Below are 21,204 nucleotides of genomic sequence, written 5' to 3' on the forward strand. Positions count from 1 at the left end.
GGAAATATGAGCACACCCCGTGCTCTTAGAGCACTGTGACAGATTGATCTAAGGCCTAGTATATCTCTTCATGGTATCTGATGATATGAATATACAGAAATTGCACTTTTAATCAACGCTTCAAATTAATTATCTGATGCTGTTCATATGCAACATTTCACACACCATAATTCCAGTATTTTCACTACACTGCCTTGTATATTCTGAATGTGATGCTTTTTTATGCTCTGAAGAGAAATCATTGCATTTAATTTTATATGTGTAGTGTCAACAATTCAGAGACATAGTTTCTAGGAGGCAATTTCTTTATTAACAACTTTCACGGTCTCGTCCACACACTCTCCACAATAGCTTAGCCAAGCCTGTAAACAACACTAGCCGTCTAACACTGATGGCGCTGACTGACATAGCCAACTACTAACCTTCGTAGCGCAATATCTAGCAAAGACGTTTAGCAACGACGACAATGAGATGACAGCAACAACGAGATAAGTCCATTCCCAGAACCGGCAGCCTCAAGCTCCCACTCTCGGCTCCTTTTATGCTCCCAGCGTGGCTTGGCTCTACTCTTACCACGCCTCCATTCTCGAACCTGCTATCAGGTTCCAGGGTCTCCAGACGGGGTCCTTCATGACCCTTACCCTAGTTCCTCCCCTCTGCCCATACACCGTGCACACCCTCGCTGGCGTGTGCACTATCTGTCTACCACAGTTGCCGCTGCTGTCCACCAGCCGGCGCTATTACACTACATCAGCCCCCTTATTTAAAAAAAAACACGCCGACCCGAACAGTGTCAACGAGATCTTTCGTTCGCACCTGATGCAGGGCCTGTTCGTTCCACGCCCCCGTTCGTCGGATGGCAGCATGTACCCGTCAAAGATGATGGGATGAAAAAAGCGCCGCCTGCAGCCATTGTGGTTTGAGACGTACAATTGGCTCGAATACTCATTCCACACCGAATCGATCTACTTCTTCCCGTGCTTCCTCTTCCTGTCCCGCAATCGCTCGGACGCGTTCGTCTCGGACGGGTTCTCGGCCTGGAATAAGGTGGGTGGCTGCAATTGCTGCTTCTCAAACATCAAGGCAGCGTGCAGTCGCTCCACAACCAGGCGGTACAGAAGGCCAGAGACATGATGAACACGGAAATGCACATCATCCTAGGCAAGCACGGCCTGGAGAAGCAGACGGCCCAGGCGATCGCCGACAATCAGACTCGGTTGGAGGGATCAGTCGATGCGATTCGATTCCTGATGAAGCAGGGACTTGCCTGCTGGGGCCACAATGAGTCGGATGAGTTGCTCAACTATGGCAACTTCCTCGAGCTGCTTCAGTTCCTGTGCAAACACGATGTCGAGCTGGCCCGCGTTGCGCTCGACAGTGCCCCGCAGAATGCCATCATGACTAGTCCCGACATCCAGAAGGACATCATCCACGCCCAGATCATCCGAAAGCTCCTCGATGATGAACAAGCCGATGCTTTCTACTGCATCATGGCCGATGAGACGTGCGATGCGAACAAGAAGGAGCAACTGGCCTTCATTAACTGCTTCGTTTAGATCAAGACTGGTGTGCTGCGCGAGCGTCTCGTCGACCTGAAGCACGTCACCGACACATGCGCCCCTACACCCCGCGATCCATTGCCGACATGCAGACCAATCGCGGTAGCCCGATCGCCAACTGCCACGGGAAGGCCTATGATAGTGCGTCCAATATGAGCGGTGAGATCAACAGCCTACAAGCCCTGATCAAGCAGCTGAACGATTTGGCCTATTACGGGCACTGCTGGGCACACAAGCTCCAACTCGCGCTGGTTTTTGCTTGCAAGGATGGCGTCCCAGACATTGGCCTGTTCTTCACATTGGTCAATGACATCATCAATGTGGCGACGATGATTAACGAGCTGCTGGTCGAGACGGGCCGTGGTCTGAACCACGAGACGGCGTTGGTGCGCCCAGGTGACATGCGCTGGTCGTCGTTCTAGCGCGCGCTGCGTTGCTTGATTGACATGTTCGGCGCACAATGCAAGTCATCCAGCATGTGGAGACGGACGGCAGAAAGTCCGAGCAGCGGGTCGAGGTAACGCGCCTGCTCGATGGTATGTGCATGTTCAAGTTTGCATTCATCTTTCACCTAATGGCGAAGATGCTGCTTATCACGCATGACCTGTCGCAGGCGCTGCAAACCAAGGACCAGGACATCGTCAATGCATTGCGGTTGGTCGATTGGCGTCGTCGAAGCGCTGACAGAGATGCGCATTACCGGCTACAACGACCTGCTCCACAAGGTGCAGCAGTTCTGTGAGACCCACAAGATCGAGGTGCCCGATATGACCGCCAACTTCATCCGACCTGGCCGGCCTTGTCGCGATGGACACATGAACACCAATGATCATGTTTTACATGTCGACCTGTTCTACGCAGCGATCGATAAGATACTGACCGAGTTCGCCTACAGATTCAGTGCCGAGTCGATGGAGATGCTCCGCCTAGTAGCATGTATCTCTCCACGCAAGCAGTTCGCCTCGTTCAATGTCGACAAGCTCGTGAAGCTGGCCCACAAGTTCAACATGATCAACTTTCCTGACGTTGACCTAATGCTTCTCGATGAGCAGCTGGTCCACTTCGGCAGGGAGATAGAGAAGGACGAGCTATTGAAGAATGTGGGCATGCTCCCTGAACTATCGGTCATGCTGGTGCAGACCGGCCGGGCCACGGCCGGCTACCACCTTGTATACCGATTGCTCCGGCTGATACTGACGTTGTCGGTGGTGTTAGCCACGGCCGAGCGTGTCTTCAGCGTCCTGAAAATCATAAAGACGCATTTGCACACTGCAATGGGCTCCGACTACCTCAATGACGCCATGCTGCTGTATGTCGGGAAGGAGACTGCTGCGACGGTGACGAACGATCAAATCATGTCATACTGCCAGGCCATGCGCCATCGACGCACACGCGTCGAATAAAAAGCAAGGAACAAGTCCTTACTAACAACTCCTATCATTTTTCATTGCTGGAGGGGTTGCCCCCCCTACCTGAAAATCCTAGGCTCCGCCTCTGGATTAAGGGTGGTTTAGCAGTGTTGTGTGGCGTGACATTTGATGTTTTTTTATGAACGGCTGCTATCACGATATTTCGTAGTGGGTTTGTTTTGTTGTGTTGTTTTCTGTTGATGGGGTGGTTTAATGATTATTAGTAGTTGAGCTGGTTGAGTTTTGTGGCAAGGTCGGTTGTCTTTTGTGGTGGTCTGCTTTGATGATAATTTGTGGTGGGCTAAAATTCCGATTATATTTTGTGGTGGTTCACTTTGATGATGCATTGTGGTGAGCATGGCTGACTGATGCATTGCTGAGTGAGCTGATAGCGTGTCTGGCGGCGTTCATCCTCAGGGAGGTAAGCGAGCTGAATCCTCCGGAGGTGGAAGACTCGGTGCTGCAGCACGCCGCCTGGGGAGTGCATGGCCAGCAGCTGGTGAGCAGCACAGTGTGACTGACGCACTCGTTCTCAGAGCGCTCATCTGCACGTGCGGTATAACTACCTTGCCCAGTATGCAGGAGGTCGTGAGTTCGATCCAGACCCTGAGGCTTTGCTGTATATTTGGAGTTTGCATGTTCTTCCTGTGGTCGTGTGGATTTTTCTCCGGATCCTCCGGTTTTTCCCTCCACATTTAGAAACATGCGTTTAGAGTATTTGACTACTATAAATTTAAAAATGATGAGCCACTTTGTTGAGCTATCATTTGTGGTCAGGTCGCTTCTAAAAAAGAGCTACTGTACATAGCTCAGTGGACCATACCTGGTAAAATTTACATTTGTTTATATATAGGTGTTACACAACAATTATTTCCTCATCATGAACTTGTTACCCTTTTTCACTTAACATTTACTTGATTTCACACTCGCATTAAAGAATCTGGCGTACAGGTCGTGTGTGTGTTTTCCTGCCACCAGAACACATTCATGTACAGACTTGCAAAGTTTTTTTCCAACCACGTATTTTCCAATTATTTAAAATTGGGTACACATCTGTAGTCCAGCGAGCTGAAATCAGGGTTGGTGGCTCATGCAAAGTTGGAGTCACCATACCCATGATATGTCCGCTTACTTTAAAGGTCTTGCCTGTCGAATACCGTATAGCACCAGTTACTGGATGTATGTGTGTATTGTTTTCCCCTTGTATATGTGGGCTTTCTCCTGGTACTGTTGTACGCTCCTGCATACACTAATACTCCACCAGATCAAACATTTCAAGAGGACGCTCCTGTAAACGTGTCAGGAGACTCTATTCTTGTATTCACCAACCCGACCTTTAAGTTTCAGCAAAAAAATCAAGTTAATCTACGTGTCTAAGGTGACCTACTATTGCAAGACATTGACAATCTGTAAAACCAATATGGAAAACATATACTTGTAGATCATACTGTACACCATGCAGCATTGCAGTCATTTATAGAATTCTCACTAGATTTCTGGATGACATGCATGGGCCTCCATACATGGCTACACAATGATACAATCGTTAACATACATCATACAATCACACGTTTAAAATTGGATATGTGGTATTATTAAACTCGGCCTCTTAAGAATTGTAATACAGAACAAATAGCATGTTGTTCCACTCTCTGCACTGTCCTGTTGTGATTTTATTTCTTGTTCGATTTCCACAGCAAACATCAAATTGTCATTATTTCATGCCCTTATTCTTTACTTAGTTATTTCCTGGTTTGTTTTGCTTTGTTCATTTTAATATTATTTCGTTTCAAATTAAAATTATATTCAACCTCCACAATATAATTTATAAGGACTATGTTTTGAGGAATCAGAAATGCAGTTACTTCAATTTTCTTATTCTGATTTACTTTCTATTCTGTCTAGATTTTACTTTCTATTCATAAGGAGACAGTGTTGATGCTGAAAATGTGTATTTGGGGACATGCTAATAAAGTATAATTTAAGAGAAAATCTGTAGCCTAAAGTTTAACCCTGACTGTGATATATATGGGAAGATTCGCAGGGCTTTTAAGTTTGAGACCTAAGTTCTAATCCCAGTCAGGGCTGAGTCAGCATGATCATAGGTCAGATGAAGTTAGTATCATCTGTTGAGAAGGAAACAGCTGCTATATACATATCTCATTAGTAGATATTTGCTCCTTCCATGAGAATGAGGAATTGCACCATAGGTGCAGATCCACCAATAGATATAAGCACTGTTTATTGGATATTTATCACCATTTGCTGTTTAATCTCATCATTTCTACTTGGAACATTTCTAATCTATAGTGGATCTTATAACACGAATGGATAACCAATACAACGAATTAAAATTAATATTATCCTCATTGCTAAAGTTGTATTGGGATGCTTAACAATTGTTTTACTGTTTGTTGAAGGATGACCTTCGTTTGACAGATAAACTTCGGTTATTTTCATCACATTCTTTAAAATATTTCGGTCCCAGCAATTGCTATTTGACCTTGTTTGTGTAAACCATTCAAGCAGTTCTTTGCATTACTCTTTTCAGCCTTTACCTTTGCAACAAATAAATCCTGTTGCCAACCGTTAATAAATACTCACTTCTGACCCAGTATTTTATCACAAACAGTGCGTATTACATAGTCTGTTTTCATCTTCATACATCCTTTTAAGCCAGTGCTTTAAATATAATGGTGTTACTTTCCCATAAATATTCCTACATATTTGAATCATAATATTTCCCAGCTTCCTGTTGCTCTGAACAAATTTGTTCTTGTGTCTGATTCAAATTTTGACCCGCTGTGCTGTCAATGATTGATTTTAATAAACTATCCACATTGCCATTTGTAAACCACGGCGTATGGTACTTACTCCGCAACATTCATTACATCAGGTCTAATAAATGTCATTAACTAGATTCCTGGAACCGGGGGCAGAGTGGCTTTCATTCGCTCTTTACGTGACAAAGCCACTGTGAACCACGGAAAGTGAGGAGTGGCAGTGGTACGGTGGCTCTAAAATGAGTCTCATTCAGTTAATTAGGCCATTTACGTCCAAACGCTTTAAGGTGTTCTATAGTAAAAATAAATATGTAACTCCATAAATTTCGATTTAAAGCTTTCGTGACTGCAATGATTCATCTTCTTTGGTTCTTTCGGTAAAGTCACGTAGAATGAGAATAAAATAATAAATTGATAAAATAAAATAACACAATAATATTCTCACGACGTTTCGGCCACAACACAAGCGGCCTTCATCAGACAGTCTCGTCCCTTCACCTGATGAAGGCCGCTTGTGTTGTGGCCGAAACGTCGTAAGAATATTATTGTGTTATTTTATTTTATCAATTTATTATTTTATTCTCATTCTACGTGACTTTACCGAAAGAACCAAAGAAGATGTAACTCCATATTTATGCTTTTTTGTTGTTACCATTTTGGTGATCCTGTTATTGCTATTGTTATTTCTCTGTTATTGTTGTATGCTTTCTTATTATCACGTGCTAAATAAATCTTATTTTTGTATTATGCTGTTATGTTGTCTGTGTGGAAACTTCTAATGCTACATATATGACAATACAAATACATTTGGTCTTATTGAATGGCCATCAGAATGGTATAAAAAATGGTTATTTTATCTTAGACTTTCGTGGAATAAATATGTAAGTATACAAATGTGTAGAATTTGCCAACTCAAAAATTTCAAAAAAGACGTTCGTGTTCTTTATAATGCAATTTTAAGGCATTTAATTTGAATTATTTATTTCATTCTTGACGGTGCACCGACTGCAAAATGTTAACGCTGTAAGCGGGTTTCAATAAAAAAATGAACTTCATCAACCGCAGGATGACATTTTAGAATTTGGTAAATAACCAATCACAGTTATTGATCAAGTATAATTGCTTGAAAAAAATCCGCAAATGTTGCTAAAGAAACTGGGTTATTTCATAAAGGAAATAGGTTAAGTGTTTGAGATGGAGAACATTTAACTACGCGAAAACATTTATGCTCTCCAGAAATCACTGAAATGGCCATTATAGAATGATCTAATGTGCCGAGAAAAAGCATGTTAACACCTTAGGGTTTTCACATATTTTACATATTTCAAACCTATTGTTATTAGATCTCAATCTAATTCATAATAATAGATAATGATAGCCTGATTAAACAAATGATGCAAAAACATTTATCCTCAAATTATTCTACATTCAATCATCATGTCTGAAAAAGCATGTGAACCTTTAGATCCAGTAACTGGTAACATCTCCTTGAGCAACAATGAGTGCAACTAAGTGCTTCCTGTAACCGTTGGTTAATCTCTCACATCGAATTTGAGGAATTTTTGCCCATTCCTCCTTACAGAACTCGTTCAACTCAGTGACATTTAAAGGTTGCCTTGCATGGACAGCTCGCTCCAGGTCCTGCAACAACATTTCTCTGAGGTTTAGGTCCGGACTTTGACTCGGTCATTGTAACACGTGGAATTTCTTCTTTTGCAGCCATTCTTTTTTAGATCTGCTTGTATGTTTAGGATCATTGTCTTGCTGTAAAACCCACTTTTGGTGCAGCTTCAGGTCACAGATCGATGGCCTGACATTCTCTAGAATATTCTGATACAATGCAGAATTCATGGTTGTGTCGATGGAAAGCCGTCCAGGAACTGAGGCAGCAAAGCAGCCCCAAACCATTACATTCCCACTACCATGCTTGACGGTTGGGATGAGGTTCTTCTGTTCTAAAACAATGTTTGGTTTTCGCCAAACATAACGTTTCTCATTGAGACTCATCTGTCCAGAGAACATTGTTACAGAAGTCTTGTGGATCATCTATGTGCTCTCTGGCGAACTTCAAACGGGCAGCAATGTTCTTTTTGTAGAGCAGTGGTTTTCTCTTTGCTATACTTCGATGAAGACCATTCTTGTTCAATATTTTTCTGATAGTTGAGTCATGGTGAGAGTGGCCTGCAGATCCTTGGATGTTTCTCTGGGGTCTTTGTGACTTCCTTGATTATTTTCTGGTTTGTTTTTAGAGAGATTTTAGTAAGACTACCGCTCCTGGGTAGAGTGACTGTGGTCTTGAACTTTCTCCATTTGTAGACTATCTGTCTAACAGTGGAACTCCAAATCCTTACAAATGGTTGTGTAACCCTTTCCGGACTGATGAGCATCAATAAATATTTTTCTGAGGTCCTCAGAGATGTATTTTTTATCGTGACATGACTTTTTTCCACACATCTGTATGGTGAAGACCACACTCACAAAGTTTATAATATTTGTATGGGGTTGGGCCTCCAAAACTCACCCCTGAAGATCTTTAAACACCTGATTCTAATTATTCCCTTAATTGAGCTAATGAAACCAGGGGTTCACTTACTTTTTCACATACCCTGAACTTTAATTACTAATAGTTTGTTTAAATCAGACATCATTTTATTTCAAAGGACATGGAATTGGTTTATATAAACCCTATTGGATATTTAAGAAAAGACCGGTTTTGATTCAAGAAGGCTCATGGTAAAACTATGGAAATCCATAATTATCATTGGGGTTCACACACTTTTTCTTGGCATTGTACAGTATATATAGGCAATCTGATGCTGTCGTTATAATGTGAATATGTAAGTGACATTTGTGCGATTTTATGACAATTTCCATTAAATATTTCTACGTGGAACTGTCAAAAGTAGCTGAATTAAACACGTTAACATTTGGTGGCCTTTCTCCCAATATGGAAATGACCACAACGTAATAGAAAATAGACGTAAAAATATATAAATTAATCTTATATAGGATGTGTATCTATTGACTACACACAAACCCTCAGGAGTGCAGGAGTTACGCAGATTAAACATTGTTGTGGCTTTCAGCTATATATATGGCAAAGTCGCTGTATTTTTCTATTCTCACGAGAATGGGATTTCACTCATCCTCAATGATAGTCCGTCGACCCGTGATGCAAATTCCACTTTCCAATGGAAGGGGCCATTCTGTTCTGAGGATGACAAAGTTTTGAGTCACCTGTGAACCGTGGGACTCATTGTATTCACTCCAGAGAGGTGATGGGCTTTGTCAAATCACAACTGGAATTTGAAGTCCTCACGACTGTTTAGAAGTGCACAAATTACGCAAAATTGATTTCAACCGAGAAGATGGGTGTAAGCCGAGCAATCATTAGAAGGACGTTATTAACCAAGCAAAGTCGTAACTTGCCGTGGTGCTTCCATTATTCCTGCCGCTTGTCTGTTATTTCCGACTCTCTGAGTTGCATTGCTCTATTAGGTGCCTCTGCATTAACAGGCTAGGATCTCACTAACATGGCCACTTCTGCTCCTTTGCCTCGATGTATCGATAGTTCTGGCTGTGTGATGGGCTTTGTGTCTCACTGGCGCGACCACCGTTGCGGTGGTTCTCTTGCGTGGACGCGCTTGCCTCTCACAGCGCAGTTGGCAGCGCCACAGCTTGTGACATGACATTAACTTACTAATCCCTCTAATCTCCCTGCCTAATCTCTCCCATAAACATAGTGCTAATCTCCCATTAACACTGCTGTTGTGCGCATATACGTGGATGATACTTTTATGCGGTGATGGAAGCTCATTTCATACTAAGCTCTCTCCCTAATCTCTCTGTCCCTAATCATTCCCATTAACACAACTGACGTGCTTGCGGCCGGGGATGGAATTCCTTTCCAGCTCAGACCCCGCTTGCTTGCCCATTGCCACATAAATAACCTTGCTGGTTCAGCAATTCCACTACTGGATTATTTTTTCCGCCTGAGGACGACCGCTTGTGTTGCGATCGAAACGTCGTGATATATAATTTTTTGTTTTATTTTATTTTTCTACCTACGTGACTTTACCAAAAGAACCAAAGTGTATAAAAATAGATTGTCACAAACTTTACACATCTTTTGTAAGTTTGTATTTAATAGTACACAAAGGTATGTAGCATTCATATGTTGTGGTATGTCAAACATTTTCACAAGCACTTAGGGGTTTAAAGAAAAGGTCAGCTAAGAAATTTCTACTCCTATAATCCTCTGTCAGTCATTCTGGTTCCATTGATATCACAATACTCAATACCATTTAGGTAGTTTATTTTTTAATAGATGCTTGTATGTGCAGAGAAACAAATAAATATCATATGCACCGATATAGATGGTGATACGGAAACACATTTAACAATGTCGCAGGCAATATAATTTGATAACAATATTTTTGAAATACTTTGGCTTCCAGAACAAATTTTAGCTTATCTAAGAAATACACGCGTTATTGACTGTGACCATGATGTGGTAAATTGTTTAAAAACATTAGTTTTCATAGCTTTGTTTTTCTTAACACCTTAAGTACTCTCCCATATATGCAAACCCACTCTGGAAGACCAGTCACTCACACTTGCTCATCATCTCTTGCTAATTCCTGTGGTAAATGTGATGCCTTCACAGAATCCAGACATGCAGGGCATCAATTCGGCATAAAAAAACAATGACACAGGTTTTGATGGCCTATAGTTAATTCATTGGATGCGTAATTTATGCAGCAATTTCTCATTTCTCACAGTAAACCCCTTTGTTGTCAATGCTCTATAAAGTGCCAACAACCACAATTCAGCACCCTTCCTATATATTCTTGGTTCTTTCGGTAAAATCACCAACAGCCTCGTCATACAAACCAACAAAATCATTTCTGATTCAACCACATTAATTGATCAAACCAAACAGTTCTCGTTGAAACCTTCTGCTGCCAGGCCACCAACATTATACGGCTTACCAAAAATACATAAAGTAGATACACCCCTTCGTCCCATCGTCTCTACTATCAACTCCCCCACCTACAAACTGGCTCGTTTTCTGTCTGAAATCCTGCAGCCTTTCACTGGAAAAACCACCTCTGCGGTACAAAATTCTACTCACCTGGTATCGACAATCACGGGTATTTCCCTGTCCCCAGACGACCTGCTTGTCAGTTTTGATTTAGTTTCCTTATTCACCAAAGTTCCTGTACCTGACACCATCGCAATCATTAAAGACTTGGTTCTTCAAGGACTAAACACTGAGGTACCCCCCCTGGTGAGACACTGCTTAACCAATACATACTTCACTTGGAATGGAACTTTCTGCAAACAAACTGAGGGCACCCCAATGGGCTCCCCTCTATCTCCGGTTGTAGCCAACATTTTCATGGAGAAATTTGAGACTGACGCCATCCAGACTGCCACTCTGTTCCCAACCTTATGGAAGAGGTACGTGGATGACACTTTTGTCATCTGGCCCCATGGCTGGCCTGCTCTAGACCAATTCCTCGACCACATCAATTCCATACACCCAGCCATCAGATTTACCATGGAAGTCGAAAAAGATGGCAAACTACCTTTTTTGGATGCCCTAATAAAAAAGAGACCTGATGGTTCAATGATCCACTCTGTCTGCAGGAAAGCTACCCATACGGATGCTTACCTGAAACCGGATTCCCACCACCATCCATCCCAGAAGAATTCCCTCATCAAGACTCTGCACCATAGAGCCCAATGCATATCCTACCAGGAACACATAGCCAGTGAACTCAAGCACGTACACCAAGCTCTTAAGGCTAATGGTTACTCCGACTACACAATCCGCAAAGCTATCACTCCAACCATGAAGAAGGACCCTCTTGAGAAGCCTTTCAAAACCATCACTTTACCCTATATTGCGGGGATTACAAAAAAGATCTCCAAAATCTTGAATAAACACAAGATCCAGGTCTGATTCAACTCATTACATAAAATCCGTGATCTGGTTCCATCTGTAAAAGATGTGATTCCGGACATAGAGTAGCCTGGTGTCTACAAACTAAGTTGCCTCTGTGGTAGTAGTTACATTGGAGAAACCAAACGACATGTCTCGGACCGCATTCGTGAACACAAAGCAGACCTAAAAAATGGTAGGACCAACACCTCGGCCGTGGCAGATCACTGTTATAATTTAGTAGGCTCACATGACATTGACTTCTCCAAGACAGAGGTTATTTGCAAGCCATCTGGCTACCATGAGAGATTCGTTCATGAGGCTATCCACATATACAAACACAGAGACAATTTCAACCGAGAAGACGGATTCTGGCTTAGCAATCATTGGAAGGATTTGATAAACCATTTCGGGTCTTAATTGATTGTCCACGCTTACGGTGGCTTTCAGACCGCATCCATTATTTTTACCTCCGTGGTTTTCACACCTGATGATGATTGCTTGTGTTGCAGTCGAAACGTCGTGAGAATTTTATTTTTTATATTTTTATTCTTTTATTGTTTCTCTTCTACGTGACTTTACTGAAAGAACCAAGAATATGAATCCCTGCAGTCACGAAAGCTTTAAATCAAAATTCCCCCTTCCAATAATTAACTAGCCTTTTGCCCATCCAAGGACGGGTGTATTTCAGTAAATCTGAAACTTTCAAGCGAAAAGCAGAATGCGAAGTGATATTCATTGCATCAATTCGTGTGCAATTTGTAAGGGCACGGTGACACAGACCCATTTCATTTAAAGGTTATAATCCCTTGTTCATCATGACGTCCTTTTTACTCTGATGTCTCAATAGCGTTACGGAGATCGCGCGATGTGAGGGTTCTGCCTTTGTAGTGAGGGTTGTAAGTTGACGCTGAGGAGGGGGGAGGAGGCACCTCGCCCCCCCCCCCCCCCCCCCATGTGGAGTGACGTAACCCGCTAATTAATATTAATGGTGGGGTTGTCCATTTGGAAGATGACACTTCATGATTATTCATGTGGGGGGCTGTTCGATGTGGAGTGACGTCATCTGCTCATAATTATTAATGAGGGAGGGGGGTGCTACATGTGGAGTGAGATTCACCCGCTCATTATTAATGAGGGGGGTCCATGTGGAGGACGTTACCTGTTCATGAGTTTAGGGGGGCTGGCCGACGTGGAGTGACGTCACGTGCATGACACACAGACATTCTTGGCTCATTATAGTAGTAAATCCTGCCTGAAAATAATCCGAACTTTTGTGGTCCATGCCACGCATGCATATTGAGTGGATGGATTGGGGAAAAAAAGTTACTTGAAAGGTAATCAGCTTTCTTCAGACATGTCATGATTGAGGGGGCCATTTATAATGAATAACAGCCTAAGTCATCGGTATTTGTAATCACGTACATTTTTGTCCTAAATTAATATCTTTTCAGCTGATGTTATAATAAATATGGTAATATCCAGTGATTTGCATAATACAATATAAAGTTTTGAGAGGCTTCATTATAAATGTATTTAAGGAGGATCTGTGCTGATATTGTGAGACTTGTGCAGTGCAGCACCTGGAATGTAAATGCTAAAATTATAATTTTCGAATTGCTTTGGGGATGTAATGTACAGTGTTCCAGGAAGGACATAGCATATTTAAGTGTTATTACTCAATAGTTATTTAGGTACACGAGTGAGCCTTTTGGCATGACACAAATTCACTGACTCACCATGAAAAAATTGTCAATTTCCGCAATGTCATTTGTCAATGAAGTACGGTGCAATTAATCCAACTTCATTTCTGCCCCCGAGAACTAATTGTTTTGATACTCAAAGTACATATAAAACAATGTGTCTCCATCACATATCCGTCTCTCTGTGTAAAAAATAAAAGTACCTTCACACAACCTATCAACCCGATGGCCTTTTGGGAGTGCATCAATCCAGAAACATTATTGATTCAATAAAAGCAAACCCTGGACCGATTTCAACACATGGTGTCCCATCAGCAGTCAGGCCCCGCTTAGCCCAGTTCTGGCAAACCATCAGGGGATGATGGGTCCTCCCTCGCTTGATGAAAACCGTACGGTACATAACACAACATAAATCGTAAGCTCATATCACTTCGCTATTATTAGAAAACCGCTGTCCTCAAAAGTCAAACATGTGAAAGGCACTGGGAGCCAAGTCTGATGAGTGTGGATGACTCAATATTTATTGTCATTGCTGTTGTAAGCTGCTACATGGAAGTTCAGTCGTTCCTTTTTATTTTGTTATATTCTATCTTCATGGCAAAAGTTGCACGCTAGCTGCTAACTAATGAACAACAGGAGACGAAATTCCAGCAAACAAACAATATTATTTATTGGTATTTTTTAGATGCTACATTGCCACGAAACCTACAGCTCACATGAAGTATATAAAGCAGCAGCAGTGCCTGTGGGGAGGGGGGCTTTTGAGGGCTGCAGGTCTTTGATGACTCCTACAGCTCAGCTGTCCATTGCCAGCATTCAATTTGCTGGGCTTCTCACTTACGTAAATGAGCTAATCATGAAATACTTCCGAGTTCTAAGCTACATTTTTCGACATAAACCACTCTCCTAGTCTGTGTGTGGTCAGCTTCCTGCACAGATGCAAGTCTTCATTTACCCTCCCTCGAAAACTCATTTCTTGATAACTTATTTTTGTGTTTTAGTTTAGCATACTGCCCGGGTCCACGTACTGGAAGACTTGAAGATCGGAGATCGTAGATGAAAGGTTTCTTCCCCGGGGTGGACAGCCAAGCTCCCTCTCAGGACTTGGCTTATTTTTCCCTCCAGCGTGGCCTACTCTGCCCCTGGCCACGCCCTTTTCCAGAATCTTCAGGAAGAACCTCGGTTCCCATCACGTGACCCTCACAGCCCCCTCTCGGGGTGTCCCCCTGTCATTTTAACCAGTCACGTGTCCTCCCGGGTCAACCAGACTGTCATGGCCTTACCCGACCTTCCCTTCAGGTCGACACACACCGTGCCCTCTAGGGCCGGTACTGCACTTAGCACTTACCACATGGTGACATCCAGCGATGTCACTACACACACACCGTGCTCCTCTAGGGCCGGTACTGCACTAACAGCATGGTGACATCCAGCGATGTCACTACATCACCCCCCCCTTCATAAAACACAGTCGTCCCGGCTGTCAACTCCCCCGAAATTAGAACAAAGCCCCCTAGCGCGCCTCCATAATTAAAAGTGTCAATGAGTGGTAAGTACAATTTATACACTATATACAGTGACGAACGTGGGAAGGGAACAGAACATAATATTAAGGGTAATAACAAAAATAAAAGAAAAAATATCCGGCAACATACAGTCCCGGTTACCTCGCCCCCCCAGCACCAGCAATACCCACCCTCAACGTGTAACAACACCTGTGAGCACAATAAGGGCCAGGTTCAGCCAATGACCAATACGACTGATGGGTGTGACAATCAACCGACGGTGTTGGAATATGTGTGTGTGGGGGTTACGAGAACCGGACAGTCTTGGAACGAGTCCTTGTAGCCGGGCCCCCAGGCGAGGTGGGCTTGAGCTCCCTGAGGTCCCGGGGGGAATTCGAAAATGTCCTGACAAGCGTGGCTTCTCTCAAGGAAAACTCAGTGTTGGCGCAGGCGGCAGGGTAGATGGGCATTCTGCCCGCTGTTCGTCTGGAGACGGCGCAAGCTGCGGCATTGGGGGTGTTAAACACTCGGATCCTGTGGGTGGGATCACAGAACTCCCCTGAGGACCAACCTCAGCTCGCCCGACACACCTGACACTCGGCCCTTGTGTACTGGAGATGAGATGAATTCACAAGGTACAATGAAAGGTTTAAGGCATGAGGGGTGAACGAACCAGCTTCACCGACCGAAGCAAATTTTAACACTGTGGCCTGTCGGCCTGAATCACGTCAACCGGCCCTCGCCAAGATTTATACAATTTGGGTGACGTTCCCACCTGCACTTGAGAACAGTGCAGTCAAGCCCTGTCACCTGGAGCCCATTTCTTCCCTGAAAGGCGGAGACGACTCAGCCGCTCATTGGCCAATTGCCATGAGGTAGAATTTTCTCTGGAAGCCTCGCGTGCTTCCGAAAGTCTCGAAGGGTACGGCGCATGGGCTCTGAAATGTGAGCCTTAGACCTGTTTGGCTCAGTTTCCAGTTGAACATCAATCGGGGGGTCATGCTCCCTTCTGTACATAAAACAAAAATGGCGAGTAGCCGGTGGACACGTGAGGAGCCATTCTATAGGCAGCAAGAACCCCATGAACATGCAAGTCCCAGTCACCCTGGGACTCGCTGACCTGCTGGCTTAACTTAGAGGTCAGAGTCCTATGCAATCTCGCCACCATCTCGTCCGTCTGGGGGTGATAGGGCGATGTTCTTGCTTTTTTTGTTCCCAACAAATCACACACTTCTCGTAACAATTTAGAGGAAAAGTTTTACCCTGGTCAATCAGGAGATGCTCCGGGGCCCCCTTGTACAACACATAACTGTTGAGGAATGCCTCCGTGATAGACGCCGCCGATTGGTTGTGAAGCGGCCAGGCCATCGGCCATCGTGAAAAATATTTGACGCCCACTAATAAAATACTTATTCCCGCGGGGCGTGACCGGAAATCGACCGGGGACATTGAGTGTGACCAACTCATTTATACGGGAGACCCGATTAGATTGCAAAGGCGGACAAGAAGTTTTAGATGGTGGTTTCCGCCGAGCGCACTGTACACAGCCCTTCAACAACTTAGCAACATCCTCTGCCATGCCGGGCCAGAAGATGTCAAGTCTGAGGATAGCAAGTGTTTTGTGCACACCAAGGTGCATCAGTCGCTCATGCACCGCCCAAATGATGTTACCCCTCAGGGCAGTGGACACAACAATGTTGTAGTGGTGCAACCCCCCGACCCAACGCATCAGCAGGCCACCTTTAATCCTCCCCACCCTTAGCACCCTTGACACAGCATCGCAATGTCAAAAGGGAAGCGTCCTCCGCCTAGAGGCGTCTCCACTCCGCATGGTCCAGACCAATAGTGGCGTCACGTGCATTAGGACCTTCGGGATTGTCGGGGGATTTAACATCTATCAACCCACAACGGGATGGAGGCAAGGCCTCGGCAGCCGGCCTACAGCGTCCACATTCGTGGGTCGAGTACCCTTGCGATAGGAAACAGTAAATGAGTAGTCCTGCAGGACTTCCAACCAACGTGAAAGCTGACCAGATGGCTGCGCAGCGCGTAGTGTAGGGCTGCATGGTCAGCGAGCGCACCTCAAAGCGCCTGACATAAAGGTAGGGGCGATACTGCTGTACAAAGAAGACTATAGCCATACACGACTTGAGATAGAAGGAGACAATTCCAGTATTACTAGCGTCTGTATCTTGGACGAATGGCGAGGAGAAATCGGAGTATCGGAGGGGAGGGGCGTTCACCAGGCCATCTCGGAGCATAACAAATGTGGCCTCCCCCCAATGAAACTTCTGACTTTTGGCCGTCAGGGCGTGGAGAGGCTTGGCGATAGTGGCGAACCCGGACACAAAACGCAGCCCCAATTAAACTCTGCACGTCACCCACCGACTTGGGGATCGGCCAAGAACACACACACGTGGTCTGACGCTATCCCTGACTTACTATGTGGCCGAGGTACCGAACCGATTTTTGGAACAGATGACAAGATATATCAAACACGAGTCCCACTGGAGACCCACTATAACCAGTTCCATCAGCCACTGAAACGTACCTGGGGCCGAGTGAAGACCCATCAGAAGCCGATTAAATTCAAATCAGCCTTGTGGTGTGTGAAAGGCGGTCTTGGGCTTAGAAGACTCATCCAGAGGCAATTGCCAAAATCCGAATAAGAGGTGAAGAGTTGAAAAATAATGTGCCCCTGCCAGAGCATTCAGGGAATCATCCATTCATGGGAGGGGATATGCGTCAGCCATTGAAAATGTATTAAACTTGCGGAAGTCGACGCGGAAGCAAAAATTACCGTCATGCTTTTTAACAAGAACAATAGGGGCCCCCCATGGACTAGTGGATGGCGAGATAATATCGGCGGCCAACATCTCATCAACCTCAAGTGGTCCTTCTCTTTGGGCCTTGACTGATAGGAATTTTGACGGATGGGGGCGGCATTACCCGTATTGATGTGGTGACTCAACAGGGTAGTGCGGCCATTGTAATATTTGCCTCTACTAAATACGTCGGAGAATTCCCTCAAAAGTGCCCGCAACTCCTTCCTCTGGGTTTCTGACAAATCTGGGTTTTCAGAGTTGAGCGCATCCATACACTTATGGCAATGCCGCTGCGACTCCGTAACAGACGTGGCCACCACTCCACCAATGATGTTCCCCTCGCGAAGCGCGGGCAACGCGTGGGCTAGCACGGTGCCCTGCTATATAATCGATGTGTCCAACCCCACGTTGAGGACCTGAATGAACGGTTCCTGGTTATTGGACACTAGAGTCTTGGCTCCAACTTATGTCAACCCATGAACCGCTTTGTATGAGGAGCCTAGTAGGATTCCTCCCGCAGTTGCCTCCTGGCCATGCGGTTTCCGCAACCACAAGGGAACTAGCATTTGCGCACCGGGAGCAATCTTTACAGTTTTGCTCGCAAGCGCTTGTACAGTAGCGTTGGCCATGTGCGATCAAATGGGAGATGGCAAATAGGCCATGCAATGACCCGATGGCAACTCGAGACATCCCTGGTCTATTAAAATTTTCAGGGGCATCTTCAAGAAATCAGTCCCTAACAAGCAGGGAACGGCAAGGGACATTGAAACAAGAACTGGTCCCATCAATTTTATATCACCAATGCACACTTCTGCTGTTATCTGACCAATAATGCCCAATGAGCCGCCATTCGTGGCAAAGCACGGAATCCCGACGGAGACGCAGGGTACGACGCTTCCGGGGCAAAATATTGTTAATTAATTCAGAAATGATGGTAGCGGACACACCGGTATCGACAAGCATCCTAATTTCTATCCCCTGTATCATACCGATAACAACAGACGATCCCGCCGCAGCAACAACCTGATGAGTCAACTCCAACCACTGACCCGGTCGGAGTGGCCAGCCGACTGTTGCATATATTCGGTTTTGAAAAATTATCAAAGATTCATAACATTCTTGCTCGGCTGCGCTGGTTGCGCACTCTCTCTCCTGCTCCGTGCTCTCTGGCGATACACGATTGCGCTCGCAGCTCGTCCGCTGGTTGCTGGTGCCGACACTCTTGCTCGGTTGCGCTGGTTGCGCGCTCTCTCCTGCTCCGTGCTCTCTGGTGGTGCACGATTGCGCTCGCAGTTCGGCTGCTGCTGCTGGTCCTGTGCGATGCTCGCTTGGTCGGCACTTTTCCACCCTTTCTGCAGGTTGATTGCTTGTTATTGCTCGTCACTCTTTCTCTCTTGCTGCAGCTGCTGGTGGGAGCTGGCACTCAATGTAAAATAAAACTTTTAGCGATACTTCGTCTGTCAGCGCCGAACTCGTACTCGGTGACACATCGCTACTCTGCAAGCCTCGCCATCCTTGGTCGATTGCAGGGCCCACCCCAGGAGCTTGCCGCAATGACTCAATTTCCGTTGACTTCGTAGACTCGTGGCTTCTGCCGATGCAGCTCCCTATCAATGTGCCTGTCACGGGGGCAGATTCCCGGAGCCTGCCACTTGCGGAACAAAGTTGCATGATCTGTGTCCTTGCTTATACGTGAAATTCTCTCCCCTCTGTGCGTCTCTTGCGAAAAAAACGATGCCCTCTGTCTTGTTCTTCTCCCGTGGCCGCAACCGCCTGGTTGCCCCCCTCCCCCCTTTTGACCTTTGCCTGGCTGCTTTCGATCACCATGTTTATGTTTTTGTTTGCATTCCCCTCCTCTCTGCCTTCGTGGTGTTTGCTATCTCAAGGGAAGGCACCCTTCCTTCATACATATTTATTGCTACCATATGTTGTCAAATTGTGGGAAGACAAAAGCGGTTTGGGCTCTGGTCCTATGGAATACATATTATCTTGGTTGTGTGTGATTGACCTGTTTCGGATTGTATTTCTTCTGGATGAACCTCAGTCTAATACTTCATAATTATTTTTTGGTTTATGTTTAACCAATATTTGTGATCTACGATAGTTGTTACCATATGTATTCCGACGGTTTTATTAACCTTTGTTCCCTGTCTGTATCCAGGGATCTGTGCTTTTTATTCTTCAGTTATATTTTGATATCTTGAGGTTGGAGATATAACTACGTTTTCACTTAAGCTTTCTTGACTGCCGGAATTAATAATCCTTGGTTCTTTTGGTAATGTCACGTAGATAGAAAGATACAATAACAAACAATATATTAGGTGAATAAGGGTGAAATAAAATAAGTAACAATAAAAGCCACTAATGTAGACTGCAGTCTATAATGTCGATTTGTTCTTGTTGCTAAGTTTCGAACTTTTACCGAGGTAAAATAAAACGCCAGTTGTAACGTCCGATTGTGCCTGCTCTGTGTCTGTGTCTGGAGATGTTTGTGAAACTGTCCAAAACGTCTGTGGAGGTGTGACCGATGGTCCCCTCCACTATGAAGATTCCCAGATGGTCATTAACATTCCTTTGCCCCGGAGTTTATTATTTAATGGCTCTTTATGACCTCCTCCCTCCAGTTGCTTATGTGGCAAGGCAGCTGGGTGTGAGGGGTGGGGTGTGCCTCACCCTTTCATGCCCCATGCTCACCCCGATTGATTATTATAAAAATAAAATATATTGGCATAATAATTCTTAATTTTCTTTTTTGGAAAAAAAGCCTATATATACAACATTCCGCTCTTTTAAAAATGATCAGTGGTTTAATTGGTCATGGGTTATTTTTAAACAAAATAAATGCCTTTTCCCATTATTAACTAACAATTGTCCTCAAGTCTCGGCTACTATTTTCCTTACAACGCGCGCGTACTTATCACAAACTTAGCATGGTTACATTTCAAATAAGCAACAACATTATTAAGGCAACATGTTACGTAGGTTCTTATCAATTATTGTTACTGTGATTTTTTTTGTTTTGTTTTAGTTCCTGTGAAACGCCAGGCAGTGGTTTCGAACATGGTTGTTCATTGCCTGCCTTATGTTACCTACCTGCCGCATGTTTACCAGATAATGAGTGTTGGCTGCTTTGCAACTTTTGGTTATGAGTGTCGCCTGCTTGGGACCCTTCTCCCCCTCCTCTGTGGTTGTAATTTGACATGCTGATTTCCACGGAATGTCTTTCAGACTCTTTTATGGCATTTGCATGATCATTATCAATATTCTCATGGCCAGGTATTTCACACAACATCATAACATCATCCTCCTGGTTTATCGTTTTTATGGCTTTGATCAATTCCCCACGGTGTACTGGTTCGTTTTTGTATTTTGTCATGTCACTCTCTTTCCATGTGGGACTATGTGCCGTGAAGTTGTGTTGCACATAACCAGAATCAGCACACACCACGATTTTCCGTGCTCGACTGTCGGTG

General features: G+C 44.5%; 1 protein-coding gene across 3 annotated transcripts in view; it reads left to right on the top strand.

Annotated features, from left to right (window-relative positions):
- The window catches only part of LOC116950755 (inactive dipeptidyl peptidase 10), a 613,867-nt gene that overhangs the window by 475,799 nt on the left and 116,864 nt on the right, over positions 1-21,204 (top strand). For all 3 annotated transcript variants that reach the window (XM_032968787.2, XM_032968796.2, XM_032968804.2), the window contains exon 7: positions 3,386-3,467. In XM_032968787.2, the coding sequence (XP_032824678.1) occupies positions 3,386-3,467 (82 nt within the window). The remainder of the gene's footprint in view (positions 1-3,385; positions 3,468-21,204) is intronic.

This window comes from Petromyzon marinus, chromosome 2 (assembly GCF_048934315.1).
Source record: "Petromyzon marinus isolate PM22_M1 ecotype Great Lakes invasive population chromosome 2, UKy_Petmar_22M1.pri1.0, whole genome shotgun sequence".
NCBI lineage: Eukaryota > Metazoa > Chordata > Hyperoartia > Petromyzontiformes > Petromyzontidae > Petromyzon > Petromyzon marinus.